General features: G+C 39.8%; 1 protein-coding gene across 1 annotated transcript in view; it reads right to left on the bottom strand.

Moving 5' to 3' along the window:
- Positions 1-964: 964 nt before the first annotated feature.
- The window catches only part of LIN52 (lin-52 DREAM MuvB core complex component), a 116,873-nt gene continuing 93,746 nt past the window's right edge, over positions 965-24,091 (bottom strand). The window contains exon 6 of the mRNA XM_004010784.4: positions 965-3,001. Coding sequence (XP_004010833.1) covers positions 2,946-3,001 — 56 coding nt within the window. The 3' untranslated portion in view covers positions 965-2,945. The remainder of the gene's footprint in view (positions 3,002-24,091) is intronic.

Raw genomic sequence — 24,091 nt, 5'->3', positions numbered from 1 at the left:
AGATTCTCTACCACTGAGCCACCAGGGAAGCCCCAGTCCTGCTTTTCTAGATCAGAGAAATTGACTGTCCACCCAGATGTATTCTTGGGAATCAGTGATGAACCAATGATGCAAAGCAACTTGCTTTCCTTAAAAGGGAATGTTTTCTCTAAAAGGGCATGCTCTGGTCTGGAGCAGGTAAACCATCAATGAGTGAGAGCGGTAGTACTGGTTAAATCAGTACTTCTGTTTTTGAACAGAGTTGTAAAGGAAGGTATAATAAGGGTTTATGGCAGGTGGCAGAGAAATATTTGCTTTTGATATGTCATGTTTAACTGGAAGCATGCAAACAAACAGGTCATGAACCTCCAGTTCAAAGAAGCCACTGAAGAGAACTTAGATGTGTGGGAGACAGCCACAGTCTCGGGGAGCAGATAAATTAGTGGGGCTAATAAGAGTCATAAGGATGGCATGACTCTCACAGCATTTATGATATACATAAATTTATGATATATATAAATGCTGTGAGAACGCAGGGGTAAGGGTTATGCCCAGTTGGATCATGGGGTTTTACAGGAAGAACAGGCTGATGGGCAGGGAAAGGATCCAAGGCTTCTAGGAACTCAATGGCATCCACAAAGGCATGTAAGTGAAGGAACTGCGAACTGTTCAGATTAACTGGGATAGAGGCTTCATGTATTGGAGAGAAAGGAAACCAAACTGGAGGGTTATTTAGGGTTACATGTAGAGAGTTTTAAATGCCAGGAGGACGGATCTAGACTTTACTAGCAGACGGGAGTATGAAACAATGAGTGGGTGGCTGGTAGCTGGAGACCACGTGGTAGATGATCACAAAGCCCCACAGCGCCCAGCGTGGTATTAAAGGGAAGACAGTGGGTCGTCTGCTGTTATAGCTGTCCTTTCTGATGAGGTCTGTGCTTTAAATATGCAAGTTGGCCTTTTGAGGAAAAACTCACTCTCCTAATAAAAGGTGAATATTTATTATGATGACACAGAAACCACCATACACAAAGTACAATCCTCTAACACCCTAAAATACATACATGCGCACATTATACATAAATTTATATTATCAATATAAAAATACATCAATAACATTTCTAAGGACAGCAAATACAAAACCAATAAATATTGCAATTCTAAAACATCTACGTATATTAAGTGCTGGTGGATAAGATGACAGTAAAAGGAAGAGGCCAAAGCAGACCCCAAAACCAGTTTACAGACTGGAGTTGGTTTCAGGGAGGTGCCCCAATGTTCTCCATCTATTTCTCAATTTCCCTAAGCACTTACAAGTGCCTGACACCATCAACTCTCAAAAAACAGAGCAAAGTTAGAATCTGACATTGTGGCATAATTTTTTTGCACAGCCCTCCTTCCTTCTCTCTCCCCATCTTTTACATTCTTTAACCGCATTTAAGACAAAGGAATGTCAATGATAAGCTTTACTTAAAATCAACACCTCTATAGCCTAACCTTATATATCGCATCCAAACAGAATGTTTGCCTTCTCATACTCTCTTTTAATGTCTTGTGTTAAATTCCACCCACCCTAATCAATAAGTAAAACTGCATGGATGGTCAAAGGAAGCAAATGAAAGAAAAACCCAACCTTAATTCTAGCATGGGAAACAAGGCACAAGTGTCAGAAAATGGCCAGTGGACCAGCTATTAAACTGAGCAGTGTTGTGCCCTAGCCAGACAGTCAGCATCCAGACCTTGAGCACAATATCCCTAGTGTCTAAACACTAACACACTACTGCCACATGGATCTTCTTTTCATAAAGTTTATGAAAGCCCATGAACTTCTCAAAATAACAGAAGCTGGGGGCTAACTTACAAGACAAAATAAGGAGAATACTTATAATCAATTTTAAACATGGACTAGATTTTCAGGTCTTAATATAGATAATGGACAAAGAGCTCCATAAGAATTGTAGAGTCAAGAAATTCTTTCTCTTGTGTGTGTGTATTTCTGTTATATGAGTGAACTATTTAATCTGTGCTATGAGATGGGATAGCGGGGCAGGCAAAACATGGCCACCATTCCACAGCACATTCCCTTAAGGTCAATTACAATTTCTAGTTTTTAATCAAATGGGAACTCCTGCACTCAATCCCCTTCTCCTATCTTTCAGGCCATAACTACTTTCTCACTTGAATCTGTAACAGATTAAGCAGAACTCAAAAGTCCTTTCCATCATCTTTAAGCTAGTCTTGATATCTAGAACCCAATGCAACCCTGCATGCGCCTTTCACTGCAAGCTAATCCCAGGAGGGACTTGGTACATAGGGATCCCGCTCTCTGGAGTCAGACACATGGTGGGGCCTTGGAGGTGGGGAACAGAAGGCATTGGGGGATGCAACTATCATGAGAGGTGCAGAATTTCAAAAGCATTTCTCTAGCTGGGGATTCCTGGAACCTAGTATACACTGGTGGGTTTGCAGGTCAAACTGCACCCTGATCTGAATCTAACTGGTCCAGAATCTAACTGGCCTCTGGTCTCCCAGCATCATAAATACTTCCTAAGAGATGAAGTACAATTCAAAGGAACTCATCCAATCAACATGTCTCAACTGACTTTGCCATCACTGAATCAAATCAACTGTAAGATCCTGGAGCTCCTGAATCACTTCTGGAAATGAGAAAGCAGGACTTTGACCTTTAAGAATGATATGCTCTCTGGTGTCACCAGCATCCGAGGTTGAGACGGTCAAAGTCTGGAAGCTGATGGAATAACTGCACCGATCCTTGGGTAGAACAGATTCTTCTCTTGCTGCCGAACGTCCTCAGAGGCGCAGAGTGCCAGAAGCAGGGGAGAGGGTGAATTCTGGAGTGCACCCTCCGGCCTCTGGTCAGGAAGCAGTGAGGTGTGCATCTTCAGAGCTGCACTGGGAAGGACGCATGGTTCCAGGCCCCAGGACATCCTGTCCACAAGCAGCTGCTACTTCTTGGGCTTCTCTAGAATGTTGAGGAATTTCCCCCGTGTCATCTCTCTGGCTGGAATCACAAAGTACATGAAAGGTCAATGAACACCTAAACTCTGAAAAAGGGTTCACAGGAAGACGTGAGAATGCACAATGACATAAATTGTATACAAAGTTGCTATCCTAACAGATTCCATCCCTACTAACTTCCAAAAAGAGGGAAACACAAACCACTCTTGACAACTATAGTAATTACCAACACTATCCTGAAGTTGGTAATTACTATAAGGTGCAGGCCAACTGGGGAAAATCTTTATCATTTACCCTGTTAAAAAAAATCACCAGGGAGCTCCCCCCAAATCCCCCTCTCCCTCAAGAATGTAACCTAAGACTCATGTTCACTGTCTCAGGAGGTTTGCTTCTGGAGGCTAAAATCCAACCAAGATCACAGTCTTTTCTAGATCGTTGGTCTCTGGACATTTATAATCTCAAATCAAAATTAGAGATAATTTACCCCATCTCTCAGGAGTGGTAGTCCCTGGACACTGTAATATAACAAGGTTTATATTCCCTCAGTGCAGTTCATCTGTGGATGGAGTAATAAAGTAGGGTTTATAGAGCTTTGGTCTTCTCTCTCTTGGCATTGTCAGTCCTTAGATATTTAATATAGCCAGGCAAGGTTTATGTGTCTTTCTCTGACTTTCAGTACCATCAATCTTTGAATGCTGTAGTTACAAGAGGGTTTATACAGCTACTTTCCTACATATGAGGCTCTGAAAATGAAAGTAAAACATTTCTCAATTACAAGACCCACTCCAGAAGCCCCCAGTTTTAGCTCGGTCAAGCAAATTCTCAAAAATCATATGTGGCATAATCCCCTTCATCCTTATCCCTATGTCTCTTAAATGGATCCTCTTTTCATGTCTCTTAAATGGATGTAACCGTGCTGAAAGTTTTCTATAGCTGGCCGTGGAGGTCGGAAGTCTGGAACCACACAGTGGACACACAGCAGGCTGCAGTGCCCTCTGGCCTCCCAGGGACATGTCTCCATCTTGGCCAAAGGAGAGAGATGACTAGGGAGGCACATGCTGAAGGACCTTTACCCTAGGCTCCGTGCTTTCCTTCCCAGCAGAGCAAATGCTGCTAGATGATGGGTGCCCACTTCCCACCCCTACCACCCATATTGAATAGCTCTTGGTTTAGTTCTACAAGAAATAAATAAAACAGTACAAACTTTGTAACCACAGGAAAGTTTTAGGTAACTGTAGTCTACTCATTCCCCATCTTTCTCAGGTTCAAAGCTCCAACAAAGGAAAAGGAAATCCCATTAACTAGGAATGGAAGCCCCAGTGCTGGGTCTTATCTCATGTGCCCACAACCCTACCCTGGCCAAAATCAAACTGACCATTCCTTCAGTGGGTTTATGCCGAACTCCATACATACAAAGTTCCTATAAGACTTGCAATTACTTGTTGATATGATTGTCTTCCTTCATGGAAATGTAAGAACTGAGGGCAGAGGTAGTATTTTACTATTGTTTATATCCCCAGCACCTAGCACAGCACTGAACCCAGTATCTGCTGATAAATGCTGGCTAGATGAATGATGATACACAAAAGAACTAGAACCAAGTAGGCACACAGTAAAGTCAGTTTCCTTCCTTTTCACAGACAAACAGTAAGACTTGTTAAGTGACCCTCACTGCTCCACTCTCTACATTGTGGGACTCTTTTAAAATTTACCTTGCTTGTTTGGCAGGAAAAGTCATTTCCCTTGATGAAAGTAATACCAGATTTATGGAGAGATCCAGGCACAGGACTAACTACTCTAGTGGAAATCCAAACAAGTGTTTTCTTGACCAAGGGAGGCAGCATGGACTTCTTTCAGAGAATACAGGCTCTGAATTAAGTTCCAATTCTAGTATTTGGCAGCTGGATGACACCTTGAATTGGGTAGGATCTCTGAGCCTCAGTTTCCTCATCTGTAAAATGAGTAGCATATTATTGCCACCTGCTCTGCATTCTTGGGTATTCAGCCATGATCACGCTTAGTGCAGTGGTAGTATTATTAACACATCACCTTTCAGAGGAAGTTGGCAGTCTGCTTCTTCCCCTGTATGCAGTATTTCCTGAGTGAATAAGTGAGGGGATTGTGATAAGGCAGACTAGCAATCTCAAACATCCCAATTCTTGGAATCTTCCCCTCAGCCTGATCCTGTAGGAAATGACTACTTATACTTTTGTTCAGAGTGGGTCTCATCATTTATTCCTCCTTGGATAGGTTTTCTGTCTATTCTCCAGTGCTTACTAATGACCTTAAACACAGCATCCAATGATCCTGCAGCACGGCTAGAAGCAGGTGCTTTAGAAATCAGACTTGGGTAATAAAACAAACTCAGTGGGTAGAACTGAGCCTTATTCCAAAAATCCTAGGCTCAGAGCACTGTACTGATCTTACTAATTACTTCTGCCTCTTGCACTTCATATAACCCAATTCTTTACTGTTTTTTCCCCAAATGGGAAAATGACAAATATTTTAAGACCTAAAATTCTACAAGATCCAATCTATTCGAGGGATCAAAAGGATTTAAAAAGAGAAATAAAAAGATATTCCAAAGTCTCTCAGTGGCAAGCTCTCCTTGAATTTAACCAATCCTTTTTAACAACCCCCTTTCCACTCAATCATTCCTCCCCCTTCAACCTAATCTAAGTACACAGAGCTGCAGCAAAACCACCGTAAAAGTAGAAGTAATTCAAAAGACATCATCTTCTACATGGGAGGGGAGAAAGTTTTCCCACTCGCTGGTCCTATATAGGAGATATACGAATTCCTGACATAGCTGCTCCCTAAAAGAGGGCTGTACCCTATAAATCACACCCTAAGCACCAACCCCTTTCTGTGCACAGAGAAATTGCTGTGGGTCAGCGGCTGCTCCAGAGCACGTGCCCGCCTGTTCTCTTGTCATCAGCGATGTTAACATCTCTGATTAATTCATATACCCCTGGTTTTATTCCTCATCTCTTTATCCTTGGCTCTCCTGTTCTACTGCAGTACGAAGATTCTTACCGACCTGCTACAGTAATCACTGCCCGCTAACCGCACCCCCCAAACCTAGTGAAATTGTTTAGTGATGCCAACCGCGCTTTTAATTTGCAAGACAGCAGACACAGAGGTAATTTATACCAACATCTGTTCATTTTTGACTTCTGAAACAAACTCGCACATGCTGCTACAAAATCCCATTAGGAGTAGAGAGACAGCCTTCTGCTACTATTCCGTATTCCTCTTATACACACACACGCACACACCTTCCAGTACGATTTTATATGTAAATATATTTTACTACTCCCACCAAGGATCTCAAATCCCGTTGGGGAAAAAACTTTAGAGAAGACGACAGCTTGCTGACAGAGGAGATGAAGGTATTTCTAGGTCCTCCTGCCTAGTTCCATCCCTTCTTCTCAGTATAATCCTTGCATTAATAGTCAGGGTAAGATTATCCGCTCCTCAGCTTGGCAATTCTGATTTCTGCCTTCTCTCCTGCTTCTTTTTCCCCCACAATGTTTCAGAAGACTGTCCTGGGGACAATAAAACTGCTAGAATTTTATCTGGAGTCAACACCATTTCTTAACTATCTTCTAGTTCCAGATTAATTCTCTAGGATTATAAGACTCAACAGAAAGGCAACACTGCTACCACAGTCTAATCACTAAGCCAAGAGGGATGCATTGGTCCTTAGCCACCACAGTATATGCTGTGCAGAAGAGAAGCACGACCTCCACATCAAGTTGTGATTTATGGGCCCTGCTAGGCTGGGCACAGACCATAAACTGAGAAAGCCACAATCAAGACTCTCACCAAAGGGTGAACATGTGAACTGCTTCGGAGTGAGCGACAGGGGACAACGTGTACACATTTAAAGACAACAAATGGATAAACTAAAATCAACTTCCAGGTTGATGTCGGTTCTATTACCCTTTCACAGGTTCCCTAGGGCTGTCAGGTTCGTGGCAGTTGTAAATACCTGGGTACACGTTAGGAGAGGTCAGGGCTGAAGGGAGGGCTCCATCCTGCTTGCGGTGAAGGTGGTGTGTGCTTGAATGTAATCTCTTCTCTAGACTCTCCAATTCTTCCAGCCTACACTCAGCCTTGCCTCTGGCTCCCTTTCCACAATGACTATCCCCAAACTGCCTTCTCTGCAGTAAATTTTCTGGTGGCTGGTTGAAAAAGATTTCAGTGGTACAGATTGATTTCTCACCGGTGAGGGGATGAGGGATTACCAGAGGCACCCTGGTTAACGAGATTGGGTGCACAAGCTCTCACGAGACCAGCCCTCTCTGCCAGGGCTCTGCACCTTTCGCCCATGACATATGGGTTTCATTACGGAAGATTTTCCAGATTATAACTTTGAGGCAATTGCCTGATAAAATTCTGCTTGGCTTTAAGACAGGAAACAATCGAAAGATTAAGTAACTTTTAATGAAATGGAAGAAACTCACAGCATTTGGTTTTCAGTTCTAATGTAAACTATTTTAAATATTTCTGTGCCTCAATATAATTAAAAATATTAGTGGGGTGGAAGAGAGTTACTTTTCACTGGTTCTCTCACATCCTGAAGAGCAACAATAGACTGTTCAGGAGACTCTAATATGAGTGGCCAGGAAACAAAGGGGACAGCATAGTGTTGTGAAAAGAGCAGGGCTTTTATTTGTTTTAATTTTTTGGCTGCACCATGCAGCTTTCGGGACTAGTTCCCTGACCAGGGACTGAACCCAGGCTCCCAGCAGTGGAAGCATGGAGTCCTAACCATTGGACTGCCAGGGAATTCCCAACAGCAGGGTTTTTAGCATTCGCCAGGCTCGGATTCAAAATCCCAGCTCCCATACTGAGCCTGAGCCACCGTGGGCAAGTCGCCAGAGTCATCTCTCTGTGTTTCAAACACCTCATCTGTTCAAGGTGGGGTTAATACAAGGGTCACACAGGCATTTGGTAAATGCTAGCTACTATATGACTCTTTCTTTCATCTCAAACAGGAAGTTTATTTAAGCTACAAGATGCTTAATGGGAAAATTATCAAGGATTCATTTCTCTTAGAGCAATTTATCCCTGCTTTAAGACAGACTGCCCTACATATAACAGCTAATGTACAAAAAAGTTAAAAACCACCTTGGGTTTTACAGTGATAAAGTGAAAAATATTTTAAAAATTCTCCAATTGAACAGGAGAATTGTATGCAAGGATTTTTGTTTGTTTTCTGTTAAACAGTAAGAGCAAAATAACTTCCTGGAATATGAAAGACAAGGGCTGAATGAGCACGCCACTGATGGAGGATAGGAGGGGGACTGTCACAGAACCAGAATTCTGCTCCAGTTGTTGTCCATCAAAACATAATATTGTATTTAGTTTTGTTTTTTTTTAAAGGGGGTGGGTAATATGCTCATCTACATCACCAGTTAACTGAAGTACAGTAAAGAGTGAGGAAGGCATACAGGAAAAAATAGAAAAAGCCATTCTGTAGCAGTGAGGACGTGGGAGAACCGAACTGCAGTCTTCTAGCTGAGCATGTCTTCTTGGTCTGAGGGAACTGACTTCTGGAGTAAAGAGCAAGTTCCCTTCAAAGCAGACACCTCCTGTCTGCTGCTGGAACACACCGACTACATCTTGGCTAGTACAGTATGGATTTCTCTGTTCTTTCGTGTACTCCTTTCTCACTTCTCTATTGCACTTCAAGTAACTGGTGATGTACAAGAGCATATTCCTTTAAAACAAAAAAAAAACCCTAAATGACCAATGTTATGTTTTGTTTTGTTTTCAATGTTATGTTTTGATTGACAACAAACGGGGCAGAATTCTGGTTCTGTGACAGTCCCCCCTTCCTCCTCAGTGGCGTGCTCATTCAGCTCTTGTCTTTCCTATTCCTGTAAGTTATTTTGCTCTTACAGTGTGTCTGCTTCATGAATTGGCTGCCCATTAAATCGGAATCTAATCTACCTGATTGACAAACCCTATCTTTCATAGTAAACCTTCATTAGTTAACTAAGCAGTATATGCTTAATCTGTGTGCCACAGAACTGTCCTGCCCTGCCACCTTCAAATTAACACGATGACTGTTCTTAGTTTTCATTAATATGATGACTCCTTCCTTGGGCATCCATCGGCCACAAGGAACAATGGCATCTCCTCAGCTGCCATGTCACAAAAGAGGGACCAGGTCAGTCCCGACTGAGCATACAGGCAGCACCAGGAGTGGCAAAAACGGGAAGAACTATTTATTTTTTAAAAGATCTCGAACGTGAAAGGAAACACGACTGTCTTGCATTTGTGTAACAGGTTTACTCTGGAGGCTCAAACCTGGGTACTAGTTGGGGCAGCAACCTTCCTTAACTGTATGAGCAGCTCCTTCTAGTAAAAAGGAGCACATAAAACCCTAGTTAGTTTGGTTTAAATCAATGTGTTAAATGGTTATCTATTTAACTAGATTTATAGAAGATACTTTGTGGAAATGATGTGCCATTGGTTTTGATTACAGTTTTGACTTTTCTTTAACATATTTTTTGGTTGACAGTGTTCTAACAATGAAGAGGGACCTGGTAGTCATCAGTGTGCACTGTGCAGGAGAGAAGCATGAAGGCGGTGGATCAACAGCTTAGTCATGTAGAGACCCAACCTACAAGGTTCTAGGTATGAGGGAAAATTCACATAAACGAGAAGTGGCCTTGGAGACAGTTAGCTAGCAGTTCACGGGTATCTTGGTACATCAGAGGAGAACAAAGGAAACCGATGTGATTCATAGAGCCGACGTCTCTCTCACAGGAATGGGGAGGGGAGGGTTTCCTGTCACTCTGGCATAGAGCTGGCATACAGCAGAGCAGTGCCCGAGCAGGCTGTGAGGCTGAGATACCTCACCATGCTCCAGTCAGACCTCCATACAAAACCTACCACTAAGTGATCGATAATTCAAGTCAAGGACTAAGTACTTTATAATGCCTCTGATGGGAGAGCAGCAAGGGCTGGGGCCACTGTCAAGAACAGAAGGTGCTATGAACTGGGCATGAAGTCCCTGGATGAGAAGGGCTCCTGGGACCTCATTAGAACACTGGTGGCCCTCAGAAAATGGTAGAATTGTAATAAAGTCCACAGACCATCCTCAATCAACTCATGGGAGAGTCAACCCAAGTAAGAGTATGTGGTAGAAATCTCTCTTTTCTCTATATAAAAGCAGCCTTTGAAAGCAGACAGAGGCCTTTGCCCAAAATTCCCTGGGCATAAGCATTTCAAAATGACAATGAAATACATATCTAAGCAAAGAAGAGCCTGGGTGCCTCTGTGACCAAACTTATCATTGACTATGAAAATCTTCATCCTAAGAATTCTCAAAAAATTCTTTTGGGGGCACACTTTCCAGATTCTGTTTCTATAGAGTGTTCTGTCTCTCTAACAGGACTTTTTCTTCCAAAAAGGGTGGCTTGGGTAAGAAGCGTGTTCTCTCCACTGAATTCAGAAAAAGATAATTTTATGTCAAACCTTTTTTTTTTCCCCAACTCAATAAGGGTCATTTCCAGAGACTGTTTTATCTAAGAAGTAATATAAAAAAGAAAAGCCAGGACTCAACATATAGGTAAACGCATTTGGACAGCTCCAATATGGAAAATAATTTTAATACCTTTTCACAACGGAGGAAAAAAAAGACAGAAATATCCAGCCAACAGATTTATTCTCAGAATATAAAACATCAAGCAGGAACATAAAATATGGGAAGTGTCAGCCATGATGCCTGGAGATTGAAAGCAGAAGTAGAAGAATCTTAATTGTCAGGTATTTGAAAAATGTATTCAAGCAAAAGCCTGTGTTTCTCCATCAACTCTCCCTGTACTGCCCTCTTTCAAAAGCAAAACAAGATAAGATTTCAAATATTCAATCCTTTTTATCGTCCTTCTCCCTACTAAACAATAAACCAAAACAACAAGCAGCCCCAAAGATCCGTGTTCAAGAAATGAGACCTAACAACTTCTTGTTTGTGGTGTTTCCCCTCCAGAGGGCCCACAGGCCTATTTCACTTGGTTCCTTTTCCAAGGGCGAACTCCACTGAGTAAAAGGCAATGAGATCAAAACAATGGATTAATACTCTTGGGGCAAACTTTTATTAAATGCTCATAAATTTTCACAGAACATTCACACTTCAGGGCCTGTATTTAATATAGATTGTGGTGAAACACTTACTATGACCAAAGGCTAGCAGATTCACACAGCCTTAATTTCCTCATTCATAAAGTAAGTATAGCAATAATAATCTATCATGTAAAGGTTAAGAAAGAGTGACTAGTCAAAGTGACTTCATCAGGACACAAAATATTTTGCCCCAAGTTAGAGTAATTTATTCACAGGCAATATCCCACTCTCAGGAAAATCGGACCAGGATCCCAGCGTAGATAAATTTCAAAGGGCTTGGACATTAAGAAACTTTCCTACTCATCCCCACACCTCAGGGTGCTGGCAGTAGCAAACGTCTACAGAGGATGCAGGCCCCAGTCTTCCTGACCCCCAGGCCAGGGAAAGAGTTACATCTTCACACTGTGAGGCCAATAAAAACCTCTCTTGATTATAATTTAGATAAGAACCACTGGATTGAATAATAATGTCTGAAACTCCCCTAGCTGTTTCACCTTGAGACGTCCATCACTGGGTTAAACATGATGCTAATTGCATTTGGATTGATTAATTTCTCTCACTCCTGTCTATTCGAATAACGCTTAACAAAATAATCATAGCACCCAGAGCCAAATCTTTTCCGTCAAAGGAATGAAGCCATCAGAACAGGCAGAGATGAAAGAAATGAAGATGACCCGTAATTACTGCTACGGTGATATCATTACCATATTATACAAAATGAGTGTGGGGGGAGGGGGAGGAGGGAGGAGGGGCTGATATTATTTATATTTTTTAATGGAACGCTACAATCTAAGAATACAGATTTAACATCAAGTGGGACACATAGAAATATAGAACTTTAAAAAAATACAAATCTTGCTCATGAAATTGCAAAATCCAACAAACACTGAGGTCCAAGATACATCAAGTGTCTTGGGCTGTGAGCAGGTATTATTCACGCCACTATTTTTTCACCGCAATAACACTTTGTGTATGACTTACATGGAGATTTAAGATGCTGTCTTCATACCACAGCACTTCTGTAGTTACTGGAGAATTTTTCTTTAAGCCAGGGGATAATGTAATTTTATTTTAATTTTGTTAGAGGTGGCCTTGTTTGTAGAATTAGAATCTTGAGTTTTAACTGCAGGTAGTTTCAGTTTAAGACACCAAAGAAAATGTCTATGTATCTTCATGCATGGTTCATAGGATGGTAGTATGGACTTAACTCACCAGCAAGGAAAAATATATTTCCCTACTTCCTTGTTGTTTGATAGGACTTTTTAATATATTATATATGATACAGAAAAACTTACGATAGCAAAGGATTTGAACTTTAGGTCTGAATCTATCACTTATTAGATAGTGATCTCAGGTAATTATGTAGCCTCTCTATGCCTCAGTTTCTTCATCTGTAAAATGGGGGTTTAGTACCTACCTAAGTCAGTTGTTATAAGACTTAAGATGGTACATTTAGGTGCTCACTAAGTGCTGGTAAAAGAAAAAAACTTCCCCCTAAAATTTAATGGCTATTTACAGAACCTCGCATGTTTTGGTTATTTCATTTAGTGAAGTTATTTCAAATATACACTATAAAATACCTTGAATATAGATTTTAACAAATATTTGTGAAATAAATAGGATACTTAGAAGGGGCATCATTTTAATAGGCTAGAAATATCTGGGGGATATTTTTGTTTCAGTATTTTAAACAGAGAACCATAATTAAATTGAAAACAATAAAAACAGATATTGAAATTGTTTTACTTAACTTAGACGAGAAGACATGTTTTTCTATTTTCTTACATAAAAAATACTCCCACAGAAAATAAGCACATGTATTTTGATTACATGTATTTGTAGTCATTCAGTAGTAAATGTAAACGGGAAAAAAAAAGACAACAAAACATTGTATTTCTGCCAGTGAAAACAAGAGATTAAACCATTTACAATGTTAACTCGGTGTTCTCTGCTTTCTTTCTGGTAAAGAGAGACAATGTATACAGTAAAAAGGATTTCTCTTGTCTGGCTTTGGAATTAGATGGGTCTAGCCTTGATTCAAATCCCAGCTCCCCATTTACAAGTTTTAAGATCTCGAGCAAATTATTTTTCTGAGCATCAATTCTCTCATTCATAAAATGGGAATTATAAAACAGACACTGCAGAGTCTTGTGAGACAAAATGAGGTAAGAAAAGCCTTTATATTGTCTGGCACATAGTAGGAAAGTCTATAAATGGCAATGTTACTCATTTTTTTAATGTCCAATCTCAGTTCAAATGTCACCTTTTAAGGAGGCCTTCCGTGGCCACCTTATCCAAAGTGAGTACTCTTGGTTACTCTCTTTCATGTCAACACATTTACTTCCTTCACAGCACTTACCAAAATTTGAAATTAACTTTATTTACCTTCATGCTCCATGAAGTTCTATGGAGACTCCTCTATCTTGTTCGGTAACCAGAACAATACCAGGCACATGGTAGGCGGTCAGCTATATATATCTACTGAAATAATCTATTCATATATGAGGAAAGAGGAACTCTACTTCCATTTCAACTCTTAATTCAACACTGTGTATAAGAAATTTTGCCCCAGTAAAATTACCTATGTTTTTTATACCCTTTAACTCAGCAATTTTACTTCTAGGTAGCTATCCAAAGGTAAACCAACAAAAGTATTAAATAGGGTATTCATATTCCTATTCATTCCAGCACTATCTGCAATAATTGAAGACTGGAAACAACCCAAATGTCCATCTTACAGAGGGGACTCCTTATTATAGAGTACTGTTCAGCTGTAAAAATGAAGAAGAGACTATACATTGCTATGGAGCCATCTCCAAAACATGTTGCTCTGGAAATATGCAGGAAAAAACCAAGGTGTGTATAGTAGATTACCTTATGTGGAAAATTAGGACATGGGGAAATACATAGGTATATTTACTTACATTTTCAAAAGAAGTAATGGAAAGATAAAGTTCAGTATTACTTTTTACTAATAAAGATGGTTACCTAGGAGAGGAAAAAGACCAGAGGGCAGGACAGAGGTAGAAGCAGACACTTTGTACTTTATTTTATACATTTTACTTTTGGACACTATATAAATATTTTATACATTAAAAAAATTCATTAGGGACTTCCCTGGTGGTCCAGCAGTTAAGATCCTGTGCTTCCACTGCTGGGGGCACAGGTTAGTTTTCTGGTCAGGGAATGAGATCCACAAGCCATGTGGCATGGCCAAAAAAAAAAAAAAAAAAATCATTAAATAGAAAAAAAGCAATCTCTAAAAATGGAAATAAACTAGAAATAACTCAAATCTCTGAAATTTGGCATAACCACACAGTACAAGTTTAAATAATTCTAAAAGAAATATTCTGACTATATCCCTACAAGTAGATATCCTAAAGATACAAATGAGGCACAAAGAAATCTTAAATTGCAGGCTTCCCTGGTGGCTCAGCATTCAGAAAACTAAGATCATGGCATCCGGTCCCATCACTTCATGGGAAATAGATGGGGAAACAGTGGAAACAGTGGCCGACTTTATTTTTCTGGGCTCCAAAATAACTGCAGATGGTGATTGCAGCAATGAAATTAAAAGACGCTACTCCTTGGAAGGAAACTCATGACCAACCTAGACAGCATATTAAAAAGCAGAGACATTACTTTGCCAACAAAGGTCCGTCTAGTCAAGGCTATGGTTTTTCCAGTAGTCATGTATGGATGTGAGAGTTGGACTATAAAGAAAGCTGAGCGTCGAAGAATTGATGCTTTTGAACTGTGGCGTTGGAGAAGACTCTTGATTGTCCCTTGAACTTCAAGGAGATCCAACCAGTCCATCCTAAAAGAGATCAGTCCTGGGTATTCACTGGAAGGACTGATGTTGAAGCTGAAACTCCAATACTTTGGCCACCTGATGTGAAGAGCTGACTCATTGGAAAAGAACCTGATGTTGGGAAAGATTGAGGGCAGGAAGAAAAGGGGATGACAGAGGATGAGATGGTTGGATGGCATCACCAACTCAATGGACATGGGTCTGGGTGAATTCTGGGAGTTGGTGATGGACAGGGAGGCCTGGTGTGCTGCAGTTCATGGGGTCGAAAAGAGTCAGACGCAACTGAATTGAACTGAACTGGTGGCTCAGTGGTAAAGAATCCACCTGCCAATGCAGGAGACATGGGTTCAATTCTTGATCCAGGAAGATCCGACATGCTATGGAGCAACTAAGCCTGTGCACCACAACTATTGAGCCTCGGAGCTGCAACTACTAAGACGACATGCCCTAGAGCCCGTGCTCTGCAACAAGAGAAGCCACCGCGATGAGAAGCCCGCACATTTCAAAAAAATCAAAGTCAAAAATGTTATAAAAGCAAGAATCTACAAAAGAAAGTATAACTGAATCGCTTCGCTATACACTTGAAACTAACACACTGTATGTTAATCAACCATACTTCAATATAATTAAAAATTTTAAAAATCAATTAATACCCTTAAACATTTTAAATTTGAACTAGGCATATTAGTAGAATACAACTTCTTCTTTTAAAAAACAAAACAACACTCATTTACCAACTCTGTCCATGGAAAAGGCCCAGAAGCCTGACAGTTCAGTACTAATGAATACTATTAATACTTAGATTTCTACTAAAAGGAACCAAGGTTACTTGGAGATATGGATGAGATTCTAAGTCTGAAGAAGTAAATGAACACAGAATATCTTGACGTGCTAAAAGGAAGGAAGTTACCAAATATTACTAAAGTCACGTCAAACAACACAGGAGTCAACAAAAAGGGGTGTCCACTAACTAAAGATGGGACAGTTCTGACTGTCAGAAAGAATAATTATTATAGTAGTTAGAAATATGTTAAATATAAATACCTACAATGTTTCTTAAAAGTCCTTAGTTATTTCAACTCATGTTCTGAAAATCAGTAAGTAAAAGAGGGGAAAAACCAATCTTTTTTTCCTGCCTTTACTCTCTGGACTATATTTCAGGAAAACCAAATAGCTTCTGATGATAATTACCATTTTTATTTTACCACCTAAACCCAATGATCCTCATTGAAACTGGAGCAAATGAAGGTCTTATGCTTTCTGATATGCAGCAATAGCAAGTACATGTATGAACCATACTTTCCAAAAAGACTGATTCCAAAATCACTTCATTCTCTAACTCTACTAGACTGCATGAAATTTGGGGGAAAAAAAGGAAAGTGTGAAATGCTACAACTACGATAAAACTCATCCAAATTTAAAATGCAGGAGATCTTCCCAGACAAACAACCTAGTTTCTTCAACAGTTAAATAGCACTGGCGGGGTTGGGGGAGCTCTAGAAGAACAGGTAGTGCCTATTTATAGAGAAGATTAAGAGGCTGAAGTCTGATGTCAACCATATGCAAATGTGCAGACCTTCTCCAGATACCAACTCACACAAACCAATTGTGAAAAACAGTTTTTAGCCAAACTAGACAAGGATTATGTTATTAAGGAATTATTATTTTATTTTGTTTAGTGTAATAATTGTGTGTTTTTAAAAGGGCTTCTTGGTTAGAGATACATACTTAAAGTACTTATGAATGCCATGGCACTAGGATTTGCTTTGAAATACTCCAGCCAACAACACAACCACAACAAAAGTGTGATATAAGAGGGCAGTCATAAAACAAGAATAGCAGAAAGCTGACGGAAGTTGGGGATGGGTATGTGGAATTCATTATAGCATTCTCACTACTTTAGTAACGTTTGCAAAATCTTCATAATAAAAAGCAAACTTCACCAACTGCTTTTCTGGAAATATAGCCTTTTCTCATTATCACTGCATATCATAATACAATGAAGAGTAGGCCAGGGAACAGAGATGACGACAATTAATTATACAGAGGGCTTGGAAATGGATAGACAGAAAAAGCTTGAGAAAGGGGGTGAGTTTTTATGTCATGAATGTTTATTTCCATCATTAAATTCCTTGGATGAGGAACAAATTACACATGACCAAACAATCAAAAGCAGATAACATTTTTTAAAGTCCACCAAATCTTCCTCAGGTTAAGCCTAATGATACGAACCTGCTGCCTTCTAACCTTTCTTAATTATTTAAGGAGCCACACTGACAAATCTAAGAGCACAATTTTCAATTTATTCATAAAATAGCTACAAGTGCAGCTCTCTTGCTCAACATTTTGCTCCTACAAAATTCTTTGGGAGGTAGAAAGAATAAGTCCTTGGTTACTCATTTATTGAATTCTGAATTGAAACTTTTTGATTTGAAAAAGCTTTAGGGTCACTACAGCAGAAATTAACATAGTATTGTAAATCAACTACACTTCAATAAAATAAAAATAAAGCTTTAGGGTCAGTAGTAAGAGTAACTTTAAGGTCTAGACCAGTCCAATAGCTAACAAGTTACAAAAATGAATAGCTTAATCTAAACATTCATTAGAGTGTTTGTTAGTGGCCAAGTCATATCTGAGTGTTTGGGACCCATGGACTATATAGACCATCAGGCTCCTCTGTCCATGGAATTCTCTAGGCAAGAATACTGGAGTGGGTTGCCATTTCCTTCTCTAGGGGATCTTCCCAACCTAGGGATTGAACCCAGGTCTCACATATTGCAAGCAGATTCTTTACTGTCTGAGCCACCAGGGAAGCCTATTCACTGCTGCTGCTGCTAAGTCGCTTCAGTCGTGTCCAACTCTGTGCGACCCCATAGACAGCAGCCCACCAGGCTCCCCCGTCCCTGGGATTCTCCAGGCAAGAACACTGGAGTGGGCTGCCATTTCCTTCTCCAGTGCATGAAAGTGAAAAGTGAAAGGAAAGTCGCTCAGTCGTGTCTGACTCTTCTCGACCCCATGGACCGCAGCCTACAAGGCTCCTCTGTCCATGGGATTTTCCAGGCAAGAGTACTGGAGTGGGGTGCCATCGCCTTCTCTGGCTTATTCTAGTCCAGCTAAATTTCAGCTAGTCTGCCCTCACACCATCAACAGCTGTGAATATAAATGATGACCTCCCTAATCCTACTCTAATTGGATCACTCTTACTTCACAGATGATGATTTATCCAATTTAAAACAAACTACTTGTTCTGATAATTTGATTTTAACTGTTTGCAATGTAGTTTCACATATGTATGGTTCATGTTCTCAACTTGACCAGACAATAAATTCATCAGTGGAAGAGACTTTTAAAGATATTTTCCCTAAATGACTTGTAAAAAATACCCAATACATAGTATTTGCTTCCCTGATAACCCAGTTGGTAAAGAATCCACCTGCAATGCAGGAGACCTGGGTTCAATTCCTGGGTTAAGAAGATCCCCTGGAGAAGGGAAAGGCTACCCACTTCAGTATTCTGGCCTGGAGAATTCAATGGGGTCGCAAAGAATCGGACACGACCAAGCGAATTTCACTGATAATATTCATGCAGCAAGGCTTAAAAATCTTTTTCCTTTAAAATCATATAGTAGTACAAATGTACAACAATTACTGTTTTCACTTGATTATGAATTAAAAAAAACATTATTTATTTATTTGGCTGCATCAGGTCTTAAGTTGTGGCAAGCAGGATCTCTGATCTTCACTGCAGCATGAGGGATCTTTAGTTGTGGTGCACGGGCTTAGTATATCCATGGCATGCAGGATCTTAGTTCCCCAATTAGGAATCGAACCTGAGTCCCCTACATTACAAAGTGGATTCTTGGCCACTGGACCACCAGGAAAACCCCTGAATTTCTTACAAAAGAAGATTACATCAAGGTGAGAACTTGATTGTATGATGTGTCTACCTAGGCAGTCATGTTAAAGGGACCTGGGACCTTTAACCAGAGTGCTTGCACCTGGACTAACATCTCTCTGAGCAACAGAATACAAAGAAACAATAATGGACTGAAAACAATTGCAGGAGTGCACAGCTGGGGCAGTTATGAACAAGAGGATACAAAAAGGACCTGGGACCAAGTGCCATTTCTGAGGGGCTGAGAGCAAAAGCAGGGTATTGTGCAGGATCCCTGCACACAGCGTCACCAGGGAGTGGGCAGATCACCTAAGCTATGCCTCCTGCCCAGTCCACAGACCTGCCCCTGCTGTTATCCCCTTTAAGGACCCAAGCAGTTCCTCTGGGGATAGAGCAAGAGTACCTGCTCCTTGCTTCCCCCCCACCTCGTGCTACAGCACAGCCCTAATGACACCCTGACTAGAATTCTTATCTGGCCTTGTATCAATTTCTGTTGATTAAAGGGGTCAAAGGCCCAGGTCCCTAACAATACGGTAGTTTTTAGTTTACTTGTGAGTTGAAATTACAGCTAGTTAACCTTCTGTGTTTTTCAAATATCCAGTTTTGATATTTCTGAAAAATCTTATTTACACTTGTGAATTAGAACATAAAAATATCCTCAGCCAGAAAATTACATTATACTGTGTATAGTAGTCCACTTCATGGAAACTCCAGAGTTTAATCTATATATAATAACTATATATATAGTTTAATATATAGATTATATATAATAACTATATATAGAGTTTAATCTATATATAGTTAACATAATAAGCATGTTGTTTAATCACTCAGTTGTGTCTGACTCTTTTGTGACTCCATGGACTATAGTCCACCAGGCTCCTCTGTCCATGGGATTTCCCAGGCAAGAATACTGGAGTGGGTTTGCCATTTCCTTCTCCAAGGAATCTTCCCAACCCAGGGATCGAACCCACGTCTCCTGCATTTGAAGGTGGATTCTTTACCACTGATCCACCAGGGAAGCCCTATAGTAAGCATATACTGAATGAAAAAACACTCTTTCACTGACAGTCCAGGTGATAATTTAAGATCTTAAAAACAACTTATGTGTGATCAACATGGCAAAATATAAGGGGAAATCTGGTTAGACAGTATATAAACATTTACTATAATGTTTAATAATTAAATTTAAAACAGATTTTTCATTTACTTTATTTGCACTCAAGCAAATAAAGAAGTGAAAGAGAAAAGAAGCATTTTATAGGTACTAGACCACTGCCACAAAAATCAAAGGTCAGAGTTCTAAACTTGTTTCCTCAACTAATCAACAAGTTCTTATGACATGCTCATTATTATCATTTTTTTAAGATTATCTATTTGTTAACTTTTGGCTGTGTTGGGTCATCCTTGCTGTGTGCAGGCTTTCTCTGGTTGTAGGGCTACTCTTCCTTGCGGTGTGACGGCTTCTCATGGCAGTGACTTGTCTCGTCTCAGCTCATGAGCTCTAGGGTGTGTGGGCTTCAGTAGTTGTGGCAGCTCTTTTGTAGTAAGTCGGCTCTTCTCCTTATGTGGCCAAAGGATTGGAGCTTCAGTTTCAGCACCAGTCCTTCCAATGAATATTCAAGACTGATTTCCTTTAGGATGGACTGGTTGGATCTCCTTGCAGTCCAAGGGACTCTTAAGAGTCTCCTCCAACACCACAGTTCAAAAGCATCAATTCCTCGGCGCTCAGCTTTCTTTATGGTCCAACTCTCACATCCATTAATGATTACTGGAAAAACCATAGCTTTGATTAGACAGACCTTTGTCGGCAAAGTAATGTCTCTGCTTTTTAATATTCTGTCTAGGTTTGTCATAGCTTTTCTTCTAAGGAGCAAGCATCTTTTAATTTCATGGGTGCAGCCACCATCTACAGTGATTTTGGAGCCCAAGAAAATAAAATATGTCACTGTTTCCATTGTTTCCCCATCTATTTTTGCCATGAAGTGATGGGACTGGATGCCATTGATCTTAGTTTTCTAAATGTGATTCTGATGCAAGCTCAAAGTTTGAGGACCACTAACCTATCTTACCTGGGATTCCCCGGTGGCTCAGTGATAAAGAATCTGCCTGTCTAATGCAGGAGATACCAGAGATGCAGGTTCGATACCTGGGTCTGGAAGATCCCCTGAAAGAAATGGCAACCCACTCAAGTATTCTTGCCAGAAAAACTCCATGGACAGAAGAGCCTGGTGGGCCGCAGCCCATGGGATTGCAAAGAATCAGACACAACTGAATACAACAGCAACCTATCTTACCCAGGCTCTTTGATTTTGTCTCCAGTTCTAATTCATTACTAAAAGAATTATTAATAAAATTTTAATTGGTTAAAATTATGATCATAAAGCATACTTCTTACCATAAAACTAAATGCAGAAAAGTGACACTATCTTCTCTATGAGCCACAAAGGGAAAAATTAAAATTCAGCCAAGGATTAGAATTTTTTATCAAAACTTCAGCTAAATTTCTAGTGCCATGCATTATACTTAGTGTTAAGGTTATAATACAATCCTTAAATTTGAGAATCTGACAGAAGACAGACTGGAAAATAAGTAATTATCAAGTAATGTCATCCAAGCTATAAAAGGAGTATACAATACATTACAGAGACAGACATGGGGTCAATCAAAGCTGCAGAAGGTTTGGGTTGGATGGACAGGAAAAGCTTTAGAAAAGGAGTGATATTTGAACTGATCCTTTAGGAATACAGTATCTAGGAACAACTTGGCAAACTAAGGACAGCTCTTTTTAAATGCTTTCCACTAAGCCACTGGGGTAAAAATGCAAGTGAACATTATGAAATAAATCTTAGAATAAATTCTAAGTACTTTCTTAATTCCCAAGACCGTTTGGGATTTCTTGTGGCTACCAAAGTAGTAAAAGAAATGGCCCTGCTTTAAGAAATTAAACAAGTCACAAATTTGATCTATGCAAATCTGGCAGAAACAAACCAATTATAACTATTCACCATATTTGGTTAAGCAAAAGTCGTGACCATCAACAACCAAACCACAATTAAGTCAAGTGATTTGTTCCCAAGTTGAGTTTTAAGACTGATGTTTTCACAAGATTTTTGAAAAAATGGAAACATTTACTATGCATTTATTTTAAAAGTTTTATTTGGTAAAATTTTTTTTGGCTGATTTTAGTTCCCTGATCAAAGTTCGAACCTGGGCCGTCACTAACAAGATTGTGAAGTCCTAACCATTGGATCGCCAGGGAATTCCCTTAAAATTTATTAAAAATTTTTTTTGCAGCTTTGCTGAGGTATAGTTGACAAAACTGTAAGATATTTTAAGCACAGTACATTGTGAAAGAATTCCCCCCCACCAAATTAACTAACAGATATTGTTGTTTAGTTGCTACGTCATGTTGGACTCTTTGTGACTCCATGGACTGTAGACTGCCAGGCTTCTCTGTCCATGGGATTTTCCAGGCAAGAATACTGGAGTGGGTTGTCATTTCCTTCTCCTCTCTTTAAAGTTTTAAACGTTTTTATTTCTTATTCAAAAGACATAATTTATGAAATCCAGGGTGGAGGATACTACCTTAATGAGTTAAAAATTCTGTGCTTCTAAGATCAATCTGAACTAATTCCACCTAAAAACCACATTTTAGATTAGTCTTTTCCTCTCTATTCATGTTGGTTCTAATAAACTAGCATTCCTTTAACCAAACAAACCTAACACTTATTTTTTTAGACAGTAGAGAAGCATGCTAAAAAGTTTATTTTAAATAAAGACTATTTATTAAGTCCCTCGTAATCTAGTTCTGATTTGATTGAGGAGTATTATTTCTAATAAATCCAGAGTTGAGTCAAAGGCCAGAAGACAATGTGAATAAAACACTTAAATATTTCTAACATTAATCACATTCTTTGAATTACCTTCTTAATGATTGCCCAAGTTCAGCTTGAGTTACTGGGTACATTCACTTCATCTGTATAATCAATGATGTATCTATCTCTGAGGTTAAATGTCAATAAAGAAATGAATCTCTATGTGCCAGAAGCATTCTATTCTTTCAAAGTTTTACTCTATGCAAAAACAAAATAAGAATATATAACCAAGGTTAAAAATAACAACAAAACATGGGACTTCTTTGGTGCTCTAAGAGGTTAGGAGTTTGCTTTCCAATACAGGGGACGCGAGTTTGACTCCTGGTTGGGGGACTAAGATTCCACATGCCATTGTGCAACTAAGTCCATGAGGCGCTACTTCTGAGCCCACACTCTCTAGAGCCCATGCTCCATAACGAGAGAAACCTACATGCTGCAACTAGTGAAAAAACTCATGCGCAGCAAGAAAGACCTGGCACAGGAAAAACAAAGAAACAAAAAAGAGGGTATGACCTATTGCTGTCAGTTAGCCATTATAGTCAGCCAACTGCAAACAGATTCACAAAATGCTATTCTCCATCCTAGCTCAAGATATGAAATATCCAACTCTAGAGTCCTTTGAAATGGAATCCAATACTGAGAATAATGAAATCAAAAAGACTTATATAAGTTTTTGCTTACTCAGTTTCTGAGTGACTCAAGAATACAAAGGAGAGATCAATAAATTGTTATCTCTAAGTTTAAGCAAAATTTTAGATATTACTGGACTATAAAGAAGGCTGAATGCTGAAGAATCGATGCTTTGAACTGTGTTGTTGGAGAAGACTCTTGAGAGTCCCTTGGACTGCAAAGAGATCAAACTAGTCAATCCTAAAGGAAATCAGTCCTGAATATTCATTGGAAGGACTGATGCTAAACCTGAAACTCCAGTACTTTGGCCACCTGACTTGAAGAACTGACTTACTGGAAAAGACCCTGATGCAGGGAAAGATTGAAGGCAGGAGAAGAAGGGGACAACAGAGGATAAGATTGTATCACCATTGTCAGCTGAGGATGATATCACTGACTCGATGGACATGAGTTTGAGCAAGCTCCAGGAGTTGGTGATGGACAGGGAAGGTTAGTGTGCTGCAGTCCATGTGGTCGCAGAGTCGGACATGACTGAATGACCGAACTGAGCTGAACTGATTTACATATTGGGTGATATATATTGTACTTACACCTAGTTAGGAGAGATGATATGGGGTGGGAGGTGGGAGGGGGTTTCATGTTTGGGAACTCAAGTACACCAGTGGTGGATTCATGTCAATGTATGGCAAAACCAATACAGTATTGTAAAGTAAAATAAAGTACAAAAAATAATAATAAAATAAAAGTTACTTGAAAAAAAAAGTATATCCAGAGTCCAGTG

Source organism: Ovis aries, chromosome 7 (genome assembly GCF_016772045.2).
Source record: "Ovis aries strain OAR_USU_Benz2616 breed Rambouillet chromosome 7, ARS-UI_Ramb_v3.0, whole genome shotgun sequence".
In the NCBI taxonomy this organism is placed as follows: domain Eukaryota; kingdom Metazoa; phylum Chordata; class Mammalia; order Artiodactyla; family Bovidae; genus Ovis; species Ovis aries.
Note: the sequence above shows the minus strand (reverse complement) of the source record. Positions and strands in the feature narration are given on the sequence as shown.